Here is a 14,236-nt window from a genome sequence, read left to right on the forward strand (position 1 = left end):
ATTTAATCTAAATAGCCAGAATGTATTTAATTAGACCTTAAACAGGCTCACACCGACCCCCAACCCCCAAGCTGGAAGGGGTCGCTTCGCTTACTCGTAACTCAAAGGTGCCCCGCCAATCTGAATAGCCTAGGGCCCAGAGACTTCTTAATCTGGCCCTGGTAGTGTTACCTAAGTGTAGGTAGAAGTAGCAAGATGTACCTGTAATCTTGCATATTTATGAGACAGACAAAAGACACCAGCAAACCTACCATCATGTAAAACAATTACAGGCTTTCGTTTTACACTCACTTGGCAGGATGGTAGTACCTCCCTGGGTGGTTGCTGTCTACCATTGGGATGGAAAGTAAACATTACGTTTTCTCTGATGCAGTGTTAGAGAAAACTGTGAATCTGGCGACTGGTGCAGTAACCGCCCTTAATATGCACTGGTTTGCAATTCTTGGCATGAATTATTCATTACTTCTCCCTTTGTTTATGATGGCATCTAAAGGTAGTTGTAAGAAACAATTAAACTCAGTGAACATGGTAATAATATGGCTGTGTAATGTAATAATATGGCTGTGTAGTGTAGCCCGGGGGGGGGGGCTACATACGTGTACTGTACCCACATCTACCACTACCTACACTGACTTCCTACAAATAAATACTACTCACCTCTTGCCCTATATTAAGACTACAAATATTTTAAGGTTAGTAATGAATGTACTGTAGCAGTAAATGACAGATTAAAGAGGTGTGCGCAATGTGGACTAGGGTGCAAGCTTTTGTAGAGAATCACCACCCTAACCAAGCTGAAACAAGCCATATCTGCAACATGTTCAGTGACAAAACCCTACTACACATCAGGGAAATCTTAGAGAGACGCCAGAAACAGACCTCAATGGACAAATTTGTTGTGAGGCATTGGTCCAGTGACTCTCAAGCTGGTCCTAGTACCATTAAAAGACAAAGAAGGGAAGTAACCCCAGAGAAGACTTTGATACCTAAAGTCTTTATGGAGGGGGATTCCCCTTCCAAACACTAACTCCTCCCTCTTTCCTCTTCCCTATCTTCCAGAAGCCAGCATTAGCCTTCAATAAAGGCATGTAAAACTTATATAATTGTTAAAAAAAAATTTTTTTTTTGTCTGGATCGGATTAACTGTATTTCCATTAATTCCTATGGGAAATATTAATTCGGTTTTCGGCCATTTCAGTTATCGGCCGGCCATCTGGAATGGAGTACGGTCGATAACCGAGGGTCCACTGTACCTAATATTAGTGTCAGAACAAAGATTGAGTATGAAATCACAAGAACTGCCACAAATTGTAATTATCAGAACATAAAAATTATATAATAAAAAAAATGAGGAAAAAGGCACATCGGCAACACCACTGCAAGCAGCAGGACTCCTCACTGCCGTCACATGAGCATCCAGTGCCAACTTTGCGTTCTTATATCTCGGTAAGTACTGACCCTAAATTTTTTTTAATCCTATTACATGGAGAAAAATACACTCTTTATTTTAACCCTTTGAGGGTCCGTCGCATGGTTCTATGGCTTTGAAGCCATGGTCCAAGCTGTAGTACTACTCCATGAGCTCACCTCATTCAGATATGGTCCAAGCTGTAGTACTACTCCATGAGCTCACCTCATTCAGATATGGTCCAAGCTGTAGTACTACTCCATGAGCTCACCTCACTCAGATATAGTCCAAGCTGTAGTACTACTCCATGAGCTCACCTCACTCAGATATGGTCCAAGCTGTAGTACTACTCCATGAGCTCACCTCACTCAGATATAGTCCAAGCTGTAGTACTACTCCATGAGCTCACCTCATTCAGATATGGTCCAAGCTGTAGTACTACTCCATGAGCTCACCTCATTCAGATATGGTCCAAGCTGTAGTACTACTCCATGAGCTCACCTCACTCAGATATAGTCCAAGCTGTAGTACTACTCCATGAGCTCACCTCACTCAGATATGGTCCAAGCTGTAGTACTACTCCATGAGCTCACCTCATTCAGATACGGTCCAAGCTGTAGTACTACTCCATGAGCTCACCTCACTCAGATATGGTCCAAGCTGTAGTACTACTCCATGAGCTCACCTCACTCAGATATGGTCCAAGCTGTAGTACTACTCCATGAGCTCACCTCATTCAGATATGGTCCAAGCTGTAGTACTACTCCATGAGCTCACCTCACTCAGATATAGTCCAAGCTGTAGTACTACTCCATGAGCTCACCTCACTCAGATATGGTCCAAGCTGTAGTACTACTCCATGAGCTCACCTCACTCAGATATAGTCCAAGCTGTAGTACTACTCCATGAGCTCACCTCACTCAGATATGGTCCAAGCTGTAGTACTACTCCATGAGCTCACCTCACTCAGATATAGTCCAAGCTGTAGTACTACTCCATGAGCTCACCTCACTCAGATATGGTCCAAGCTGTAGTACTACTCCATGAGCTCACCTCATTCAGATATGGTCCAAGCTGTAGTACTACTCCATGAGCTCACCTCACTCAGATATAGTCCAAGCTGTAGTACTACTCCATGAGCTCACCTCACTCAGATATGGTCCAAGCTGTAGTACTACTCCATGAGCTCACCTCACTCAGATATGGTCCAAGCTGTAGTACTACTCCATGAGCTCACCTCACTCAGATATGGTCCAAGCTGTAGTACTACTCCATGAGCTCACCTCACTCAGATAAGCTGTGAGCGGTAAATCTGGGCCAAGATATGAGAGCATGGGTATACTTGGAGTTTACCTGGAGAGAGTTCCGGGGGTCAACACCCCCACAGCCCAGTCTGTGACCAGGCCTCATGGTGGATCAGGGCCTGATCAACCAGGCTGTTGCTGCTGGCTGCACACAATCCATCATATGAACCACAGCCCGGCTGGTCAGGTACCGACTTCAGGTGCTTGCCCAGTGCCTGCCTGAAGACAGCCAGGGGTCTATTGGTAATCCCCCTTATGTATGCTGGAAGGCAGCTGAACAATCATGGGCCCCTGACACTTATTGTGTTGTCTCAATGTGCTAGTGGCACCCCTGCTTTTCATTGGGGGGATGCTGCATCGCCTGCTGAGTCTTTTGCTTTCGTAGGGAGTGGTTTTCGTGTGCAAGTTTGGTACTAGTCCCTCTAGGATTTTCGAAGTATATATAATCATGTATCTCTCCCTCCTGCGTTCCAGGGAGTACAGGTTCAGGAACTTCAAGCGTTCCCAGTAATTGAGGTGTTTTATCTCAGTTATGCATGCAGTGAAGGTTCTCTGTACATTTTCTAGGTCAGCAATTTCACCTGCCTTGAAAGGTGCTGTTAGTGTGCAGCAATATTCCAGCCTAGACAGAAGAAGCGATGTGAAAAGTGTCATCATGGGCTGGGCATCCCTAGTTTTGAAGGTTCTCATTATCCATCCTATCATTTTCCTAGCAGATGCAATTGATACAATGTTATGGTCCTTGAAGGTGAGATCCTTTGACCTGATCACTCCCAGGTCTTTGATGTTAGTTTCTCGCTCTATTGTGTGGTTGGAATTTGTTTAATACTCTGATGAAGTTTTAATTTCCTCACATTTACCATATCAGAGTAATTGAAATTTCTCATCATTGAACTTCATATTGTTTTCTGCAGCCCATTGAAAGATTTGGTTTATGTCCGCCTGGAGTCTTGCGGTGTCTTCAATGGAAGACACTGTCATGCAGATTTGGGTGTCATCTGCAAAGGAAGACACGGCAATGTGGCTTATATCCCTGTCTATGTCTGATATGAGGATGAGGAAGAAGATGGGCGCGAATACTGTGCCTTAGGGAACAGAGCTTTTCACTGTAGCTGCCTCAGACTTTATTCTGTTGACTACTACTATTTGCATTCTATTTATAAGGAAATTATATATCCATTTACCAACTTTTCCTGTCATTCCTTTAGCATGCATTTTGTGCCCTATTACACCATGGTCAAACTTGTTGAAGGCTTTTGCAAAGTCTGTGTATATTACATTTGCATTCTTCTTGTCTTCTAGTGCATCTAGGACCTTGTCATAGTGCCAGTAGTTGGGACAGACAGGAGCGACCTGCTCTAAACCCATGGTGCCCTGGGTTGTGTAACTGATGGGTATCTAGATGGGTGGCGATCTTGCTTCTTAGGACCCTTTCAAAGATTTTTATGATATGGGATCTTAGCACTATCGGTCTGTAGTTCTCCGCCATTGCTTTACTGCACCCTTTGTGGAATGGGGCTATGTCTGCTGTTTTTAGTAACTGTGGGATGACACCAGTGTCCATGCTCCCTCTCCAAAGGATGCTAACCGTATGACTGTTTCGGTCATATATATACGTCTTAAAAGCCACCATGTTTGATGTATTCACACGCATAAATTCTAGCGGTTTCAAAAAAAGCGAGAGGATGCTGGTAGGCCTACATGAGAGAGAATGGGTCTGAGTGGTGGGTGTGTACCCTGTGAAAAAAATCAGGGACTCAGTGGTGCATTGTGGGAATGCCATCTTGGTAGCCCATTTTAACCATGCCTTGCGGTAAGAAGTACCTCACTCCTCGGCGAATTGGAGGTCTTTTGCTCCCAAGTGATAGCTCTAACAGTGATGGAAGTGACAGTGAATGTGAATTTCATGGTTTTGGAGTGGGTGTGACCGAAAGCAGCGCCCAGGATAACGTAATTAGTGATGAAAATCCAGATGACCCACAACCTATCACATGTGGTGTTGGGCAGTCTCATTCACGTTCATCTGTACCAGGATGAAAGAGGAAACTATTTGCCAGTGTACAAGACTCAGATGTGAGCAGTGAAAGTGATGGTGATAGTCATTTCAAAGCTACTGAAAGCAGTTCTAGTAGCGACAGTGAGGGTGAATGTTCTCCAGTGAAGCAGCAGTATATACGATGTAGCATGCATTCTGGTAGTGTGTCATATGTTATTCCAAGGGAAAGGAGTAAATCTCGGAGTACATCCCATGGCCCTACACCACGAACTGATAGTGAAGATGACGGTATTGTTACAATGGGTATGAATGATGTGAGTGAGGCAGCAGGTGGTGGTGGCATGAGTCATGTTAATGAGACAGACAGTAAAGATCAGTGGTTTAGTCAGAATGCAAAACATTTAACAGGCTTCTGTTTCATACTAATACAAGAGGAATGTAGTCCCTCCCTAGATGGTTGCTGCATGACAACATACTGCCAGACTGCAAAATATTTAATAGGTTTCTGTCTGGCACAAATGACTAAGAGGATGGTACATCCCTGGACAGTTACTTTACACCAACCTACTGTCAAAAGGCAGATCATTTCACACTCACATAAGAGGACAGTAGTACTTTCCTTCATGCTACATATTCTACACTTTCCTGATCTTCTTTCATGATTATTCTTGATTCATTTCTACATTTGCTTTCTCAAAATACAGAACTATAATATTCTCTCCCTCCTTCATAGAGGTCACTATTAGTTAAGTATCATACCTTCAGAGCTCTGGCTTGATTGGCTAGTGAGAGTGCCACACGTATCACCAGGCGACGCTCCTTGGTGCCACACCCAGAGAGCATCTGTTCTACCAAATTGAGCGCCATTAAAATATCCAACCTCTGGCCATCAAGACGAGCACTAGACACCCTCGTCTGTGAAAAAATAAGTGAGCTTGTATTATCAAAACACAGTCATACTCCGCCCTACGTCATTAATTGGTTCCATAAGCAGTGATGTAACCCAGTTTTTTTTTATGTAAACTGGACATATTGCCTTAAAAAATGCCTTAAAATTATGACAAAATGATGAAAAACTAGCATTAATAAAGAACACTAAAAACATATTTTAGTCATTTTTTAAAGAATAATGAACACAATTAAAGAAAATTATGGTGTAGGTGACATTGCCGAGTGATGTAAAGTCGGAACATAATGATGTTCACTGAACTGAAAAGTACTCTAGAAAAGTGGCATAAAGGTGAATATGATGCAGGCAAAAATGACATAAAGGGGGGTATGACTGTAATAACATCATGCATATCAACAATATACCCAGTATAAACCAATAATTTATATACACAAGTCAAAAATAAATTTTATTAACTCTAATGTTAAAATATTAAAAAGTAACCCAAGAACTCACAGCAAGCGAGTCATAAAACTCCAGACCAGCAGGTACGTCACCTGGAGTTTTATGACTCACTTGCCGCAAGTTATATCTCCATCCATACCCTGGTTTGTTTGCAATTGTGTCATTACAATTTTGTGAGCCATAAGAACAAAGGAACAATCCAGTAGGTCTACTGAGCTACACTAGACTGCTCCTTCTCAAACCTAACTCATCTTTTTTTTGATAGATTGTTCTACATGTCTAAAACCCTATTTCCAGACTTGATACCTCAAGTTCTAATGGAAGGGGATTCCCCTTCTAAACAATAACAACTTCCACACTCTCCCCTCCTCCCATCCCATCAATCATCACCAGATCTTCAATAAAGGTAAGTGTCAGTTTGTGTGTATTAAAATTAATATTTCATCTGCTAAATTTTTTTTTTTTCATACTTTGGGGTGTCTTGCATGGATTAATTTGATTTCCATTATTTCTTATGGGGAAAATTAATTCAGCTAAAGATAATTTCAGCTAACGATGAGCATTGAGGAACGAATTAATATCGTTAGCTGAGGGTCCACTGTACACCACAAAGTCATCATTTTAATCCAAAAACACGGTCGGAGTTTTTTTTCTTTCATTATGCACTGCGTGTTGCAGAATTTTTTTATATGGTGCACACTGACCACACAGACCCATTCTCTCACATGTGGACCTACCAGCTTTCTCCTGCTTGATTCGAAGCCACTAGAATTTATGCGTATTAATATGTCCAAAACAATGGCTCGTAAGACGTATATATACGCATAAATTCTAGCGGCTTCAAATCAAGCACGAGAAAGCTGGTAGGCCCACATGTGAGATGGGTCTGTGTGGTCAGTGTGCACCATATAAAAAAAATCCTGCACCATGCAGTGCACAATGAGGAAAAAAAAAAACTCCGACCGTGTTTTTGGATTAAAACACCGACTTTGTGGTGTATTTTCGTATAATATTTATGGTTGAATTCTCATTTCTTCGTCTCATTTGATAGAATGGAAAACATATTATAGAAATAGAGGTGATTTTGATTGGTTTTACTATGAAAAGAACCTGGAAATGGAGCTCAAAGTAGAGGAAATGTTTGATTTTTGCCAACGTTCAAAAGTAAACAAATGATGTCATTGTCCAATAAATGTCCAACTAGCCATTCTAATATGCAGTCATGAATGGGTTGACATTATCTGTACAATTATTACAGTAATGCAGTAGTCTGCATAACAGTAAATCTTCTATTTTTTGTTTGAATAAAAATTCAAAATAGAAAGCAAGAGTAATATCAGAAGGGCCAGGAAATGTGACTGATGAACAAATAAAATGTTATTTTTGAGTGAAGAATGTCTGCATTGTTCATTCAGGACCCTATTTGGAAATTGGCATATTTTTTAATTTGCATGAAATTGGCCAAATTGCAAATTTCTGACCACGTTATTGGGTAGTTAAAATCGGTACATGGGCAGTTTCTTGTACTCAGTTGATATAACAAATGGAATTCTTAAGAAAAATCTATGAGTTTGGTCGACTGGAACAATGGAATTAGCTGAAAATAGTGAAATATTCGTAAATATCGCCGAGGTCGCTAACTTCATGAGAGTGTAATTCCGTAAGTTTTCCATCAAATGTCGTTCTTTTGGTGTCATTACCATCGGGAAAAGATTCTCTATCATTTCATAATAAAAAATAATTTTTTTTTTTCCAAAAGTTTCTCGACACCAGGAGACACCTCAGGATTTGGGGTTGCAACAGTCAAGGGGTTAATTGTGACAAAACAGGCCTGTTTTGGAAGAAAATGCCAAACAGGACCTACATTACACAGGAGGAAAAAGCACTGCCAGGACACAAGCCTATGAAAGACAGGGTAACTATAATGTTCTGTAGTAATGCTAGTGGGGATTGCAAAGTGAAGCCTCTACTCATGTATCACTCTGAAACTCCCAGAGTGTTCAAGAAAAACAATGTCATTAAGGCTAATTTGTGTGTGATGTGGAGGGAAAACAGTAAGGCATGGGTCACTAGGGACATTTTCTATGACTGGTTTTATCATGTGTTTGGCCCCACTGTGAAAAATTACCTCCTGGAAAATAAATTGGACCTCAAGTACTGCCTGGTATTAGACAATGCTCCTGCTCATCCTTCAGACTTGCCAGAGTGAATTGTGGGGGACTTGAGCTTTTTCAAAGGCAAGTTCTTGCCTCCTAATACCACTCCTCTACTCCAGCCCATGGATCAACAGGTCATTTCAAATTTCAAAAAACTGTACACCAAAGTAGTGTTTCAAAAGTGCTTTGAAGTGACCTCAGACACTCAATTGACCCTAAAAGACTTTTGGAAAGATCACTTTAGTATCCTCAACTGCATAAACCCTATAGGTAAGGCTTGGGAGGGAGTGACTAACAGGACCTTGAACTCTGCTTAAAGGAAATTGTAGCCACAATGTGTACAAGAGAGGGATTTTGAAGGGTTTGGGGCTAACCCTCAGGAGCCTATGCCAGTTGTGGAATCTATTGTGGCATTGGGGAAGTCCTTGGGGTTGGAGGTTAGTGGCAAGGATATGGAAGAGTTGGTGGAGGATGATGATGAAGAACTAACCACTGATGAGGTGCAAGAGCATCTGCAACAGCAAGAGAAAACAACTGAGGAAACTGCTTCAGAGGAGGGGAAAGAGAGATGGAGGAATTTGCCTTCTTCAACGATTAAGGGCATTTGTACAATGTGGACAAAGGTGCAAACCTTTATGGATGAAAATCACCCTGACGTTGTACAACTATTGCAAGCTGTGCTGGTGACTTTTACAATGACAATGTTGTGGCCCATTTTAGTAAAATCTTAAAGGAACACGAGGTACAGAGCTCATTGGGCAGATTTTTGGTGCAACAGAGGTCCAGTGACTGTCAATTTGTTCTCAGTGGCATTAAAAAAAGAAGGGAAGCAAAACCGGAAAAGGACTCTGTACCTAAAGTCTTTATGGAAGGGGATTCCCCTTCCAAACAATAATACACCTCCATCTCCCATCCTCCCATCTCATCACTCATCAATAAATCTTCAATATAGGTAAGTGTCATTTATTCTTCATTTAGTATTTATTGTGCATGTATCCTTGTTGTTCTGTGAAGGAGAATGTATATTTCATGTGAAATTTTTTTTTTTCATACTTTTGGGTGTTTGGAACGGATTAATTGGATTTCCATTTTTTTGATGGGAAAATTAAATCGGCTAACGATAAATTCAGCTAAGGACAAGCTCTCTGGAATGGATTAATATTGTTGGTCAAGGGTCCACTGTATTATTATTACTAATTTACGGAACTGAAGCTCTATCATTATTATTATTATTATTTTAGGGAACTGAAGCTCTATCGTTATTATAATAATTATAATAATAAAAAAAATTAAGGTAGTAGGTTGGTACACAGCAACCACCCAAGGGGGTACTACCGTCCTGCCAAGTGAGTGTGAAACGAAAGCCTGTAATTGTTTTGCATGATGGTAGGATTGCTGGTGTCTTTTGTCTGTCTCATAAATATGCAAGATTACAGGTATGTCTTGCTACTTCTACTTACACTTAGGTCACACTATGCATACATGTACATGTTTATTTATACACACTCATCTGAGTTTTCTTTGATTTTATCTTAATAGTTCTTGGTCTTATTACTTATCCTTTTATATCCATGGGGAAGTGGAATAAGAATCTTTCCTCCGTAAGCCATGTCTATTATAAAAGTCAACTAAAATGCCGGGAACAATGGGCTAGTAACCCCTTTTTCTGTAAAAATTACTAAAAAGAATAAGAAGAAAATTGTCAAAGTGGGAAGTCTGAATGTGCGTGGATGTTGTGCAAATGATAACAGAGATGATTGTGGATGTTATGAATGAGAAGAAGCTGGATGTCTTGGCTTTAAGTGAAACAAAGCTGAAGGGGGTGGGAGAGTTTCAGTGGAGAGGAATAAATGGGATTAGGTCATGGGTTTCAAATAGAGTTAGAGCTAAAGAAGGAGTAGCAATAATGTTGAAGGATAAGTTATGGCAGGAAAAGAGGGACATCAAATGTATTAATTCAAGGATTATGTGGAGTAAAATAAAGGTTGGATGTGAAAAGTGGGTTATAGTAAACGTATATGCACCTGGAGAAGAGAGAAGTGTAGAGGAGAGGGAGAGATTTTGGGAAATGTTGAGTGAATGTATGGGGAGTTTTGAACCAAGTGTGAGAGTAATGGTGGTTGGGGATTTCAATGCTAAAGTGGGAAAAAATGTTGTGGAGGGAGTAGAAGGTAATTTTGGGGTGCCAGGGGCAAATGAAAATGGGGAGCCTTTAATTAAGCTATGTGTAGAAAGAGGTTTGGTAATAAGTAATACATATTTTATGAAGAAGAGGATAAATAAATATACAAGGTATGATTTAGCACGTAATGAAAGTAGTTTGTTAGATTATGTATTGGTGGATAAAAGGTTGATGGGTAGGCTCCAGGATGTACACGTTCATAGAGGGGCAACTGATATATCGGATCACTATTTAGTTGTAGCTACAGTTAGAGTAAGAGGTAGATGGGAAAAGAGGAAAATGGCAACAACAAGCAAGAGGGAGGTGAAAGTGTATAAACTAAGGGAGGAGGAAGTTCGGGTGAGATATAAGCAACTATTGGCAGAAAGGTGGGCTGGTGCAATTATGAGTAGTGGGGGGGGCTGAAGAGGGTTGGAATAGTTTTAAAAATACAGCATTAGAATGTGGGGCAGAAGTTTGTGGTTATAGGAGGGTGGGGACAGGAGGAAAGAGGAGTGATTGGTGGAATGAAGTAAAGGGTGTGATAAAACAGAAAAAGCTAGCTTATGTGAGGTTTTTACAAAGCAGAAGTGTTATAAGAAGAGTAGAGTATATGGAGAGTAAAAGAAAGATGAAGAGAGTGGTGAGAGAGTGCAAAAGGAGAGCAGATGATAGAGTGGGCAAGGCACTATCAAGGAATTTTAATGAAAACAAGAAAAAATTTTGAAGTGAGTTAAACAAGTTAAGAAAGCCTAGAGAACGAATGGATTTGTCAGTTAAAAACAGAGTAGGGGAGTTAGTAGATGGGGAGATGGAGGTTTTGGGTAGATGGAGAGAATATTTTGAGGAACTTTTAAATGTTGACGAAGAAAGGGAAGTGGTAATTTCATGCACTGGCCATGGAGGTATATCATCTTTTAGGAGTGAAGAAGAACTGGATGTGAGTGTGGGGGAGGTGTGTGAGGCATTACGTAGAATGAAAGGGGGTAAAGCAGCTGGAACTGATGGGATCAAGAGAGAAATGTTAAAAGCAGGGGGGGATATAGTGTTGGAGTGGTTGGTATTATTGTTTAATAAATGTATGAAAGAGGGGAAGGTACCTAGAGATTGGCAGAGAGCATGTATAGTCCCTTTATATAAAGGGAAGGGGGACAAAAGAGATTGTAAAAATTATAGAGGAATAAGTTTACCGAGTATACCAGGAAAAGTGTACGGTAGGGTTATAATTGAAAGAATTAGATGTAAGACAGAATGTAGGATTGCAGATGAGCAAGGAGGTTTCAGAATGGGTAGGGGATGTGTAGATCAAGTGTTTACATTGAGGCATATATGTGAACAGTATTTAGACAAAGGTAGGGAAGTTTTTATTGCATTTATGGATTTAGCAAATGCATATGATAGAGTGGATAGGGGAACAATGTGGCAGATGTCGCAAGTATATGGAATAGGTGGTAAGTTACTAAATGCTGTAAAGAGTTTTTATGAGGATAGTGAGGCTCAGGTTAGGGTGTGTAGAAGAGAGGGAGACTACTTTCCAGTAAAAGTAGGTCTTAGACAGGGATGTGTAATGTCACCATGGTTGTTTAATATATTTATAGATGTGGTTGTAAAAGAAGTAAATGCTAGGGTGTTCGGGAGAGGGGTGGGATTAAATTATGGAGAATCAAATACAAAATGGGAATTGACACAGTTGCTTTTTGCTGATGATACTGTACTCATGGGAGATTCTAAAGAAAAATTGAAAAGGTTAGTTGATGAGTTTGGGAGTGTGTGTAAAGGTAGAAAGTTGAAAGTGAACATAGAAAAGAGTAAGGTGATGAAGGTATCAAATGATTTAGATAAAGAAAAATTGGATATCAAATTGGGGAGGAGCAGTATGGAAGAAGTGAATGTTTTCAGATACAGTGGACCCCCGCATACCGTTGGCATCACATAACGTTAAATCCGCATAGCGATACATTTTATCACTAAAATTTTGCCTCGCATAGCGCTAAAAAACTCGCTCAACGCTATTCATCCGAGACGCGTCTATGTGAGGCCTGAGCCAGCCTCACATGTTCAGCCGGTGGCATTGTTTACAAGCCAGCCTCCGCGGTAACATCTAAGCATACAATCGGAGCATTTCGAATTATTACAGCGTTTTTGGTGATTTTATCTGCAAAATAAGTGACCATGGGCCCCAAGAAAGCTTCTAGTGCCAACCCTGAGGTAAAAAGGGTGAGAAATATTATCGAAATACTGTGGTACCATGGTCAACTGCTGATGCTGCTGCTGCTGCTGTAGCACTGTCAGCTGCTGCTGCTGCTGTAGCACCGCTGCTGCTGCTGCTGTAGCACCGCTGCTGCTGCTGCTGTAGCACCGTCAGCTGCTGCTGCTGCTGTACCACCATCAGCTGCTGCTGCTGTAGTATCATCTGCTGCTGCTGTAGCACTGTCTGCTGCTGCTGTAGCACTGTCAGCTGCTACTGTAGCACTGTCAGCTGCTGCTGCTGCTGCTGCTGTAGCACTGTCAGCTGCTGCTGCTGCTGTAGCACTGTTAGCTGCTGCTGCTGCTGTAGCACCGTCAGCCGCTGCTGCTGCTGTACCATCGTCAGCTGCTGCTGCTGCTGTAGTACCATCTGCTGTTGCTGTAGCACCATCTGCTGCTGCTGTAGTACTGTCAGCTGCTGCTGCTGTACCACCGTCAGCTGCAGCTGCTACTGTAGTACCATCTGCTGCTGCTGTAGCACTGTCTGCTGCTGCTGTAGCACCATCTGCTGCTGCTGTAGTGCCATCTGCTGCTGCTGTAGCACCGTCTGCTGCTGCTGTAGCACTGTCAGCTGCTGCTGCTGCTGTAGCACCATCAGCTGCTGCTGCTGTACCACCGTCAGCTGCTGCTGCTGCTGTAGCACCGTCTGCTGCTGCTGTAGCACCGTCTGCTGCTGCTGTAGCACTGTCAGCTCCTGCTGTAGCACTGTCAGCTGCTGCTGCTGCTGCTGTAGCACCATTGTTGGTGTGGCTTATTGAGAATACCAAGAAACAATTAACCCCAGAGGGTTAGCCACCCAGGATAACCCAAAAAAGTCAGTGTCATCGAAGGCTGTCTAACTTATTTCCATTGGGGTCCTTAACCCTTTGACTGTCGCAACCCCCAATCCTGAGGTGTCTCCTGGTGTTGCAAAATTTAAAAAAAAAAAAATTATGTTTTTTCTTATGAAATGATAGAGAATCTTTTCCCGATTGTAATGATAGCAAAAAAACGAAATTTGATGGAAAACTGACGGAATTATGCTCTCGCGAAGTTAGCGACCTCGGCGCTGTTTACAAATCGGTGATTTCGCCCAATTTGAGCCCTATTTTCAGCTAATTCCATTATTCCAGTCGCCCAAACTCATAGCTATTTCTTTAGAACTCTATTTTTTCTATCGATTGAGTACAAGAAACTGCCCATTTACCGATTTCAACTACCTAATAATGTGGTCAGAAATTTGCAATTTGGCCAATTTCACGAAAACTAAAAAATATGACAATTTCAAAATAAGGTCCAGAATGAACAATGCAGACATTCCTGGCTCTAAAATAACATTTTCTTTGCTCATCAGTCATGTCTCCAGGCCCCTCTAATATTACTCTTGCTTTCTATTTTGAATTTTTATTCAAACAAAAAATAGAAGACTTACTATTATGCAGACTACTGCAATACTGTAATAATTGTATAAATAACATCAACCCATTCATGACTGCATATTAGAATGGCTAGTTGGACATTTATTGGACAATGGCATCATTTGTTTACTTTTGAACATTGGCAAAAATCAAACATTTCCCCAAATTTGAGCTCCATTTCTAGGTTCTTTTTATAGTAAAATCAATCAAAAT

At 41.3% G+C, this 14,236-nt stretch overlaps 1 protein-coding gene across 1 annotated transcript in view; it reads right to left on the reverse strand.

Moving 5' to 3' along the window:
- LOC128700413 (WASH complex subunit 4) overlaps positions 1–14,236 on the reverse strand; it is a 216,713-nt gene that overhangs the window by 76,899 nt on the left and 125,578 nt on the right. Inside the window, exon 8 of the mRNA XM_070080171.1 lies at positions 5,468–5,623. Within this exon, the coding sequence (XP_069936272.1) occupies positions 5,468–5,623 (156 nt within the window). The remainder of the gene's footprint in view (positions 1–5,467; positions 5,624–14,236) is intronic.

The sequence above is a fragment of the Cherax quadricarinatus genome, unplaced genomic scaffold, assembly GCF_038502225.1.
Source record: "Cherax quadricarinatus isolate ZL_2023a unplaced genomic scaffold, ASM3850222v1 Contig188, whole genome shotgun sequence".
Taxonomy (NCBI): Eukaryota; Metazoa; Arthropoda; class Malacostraca; order Decapoda; family Parastacidae; genus Cherax; species Cherax quadricarinatus.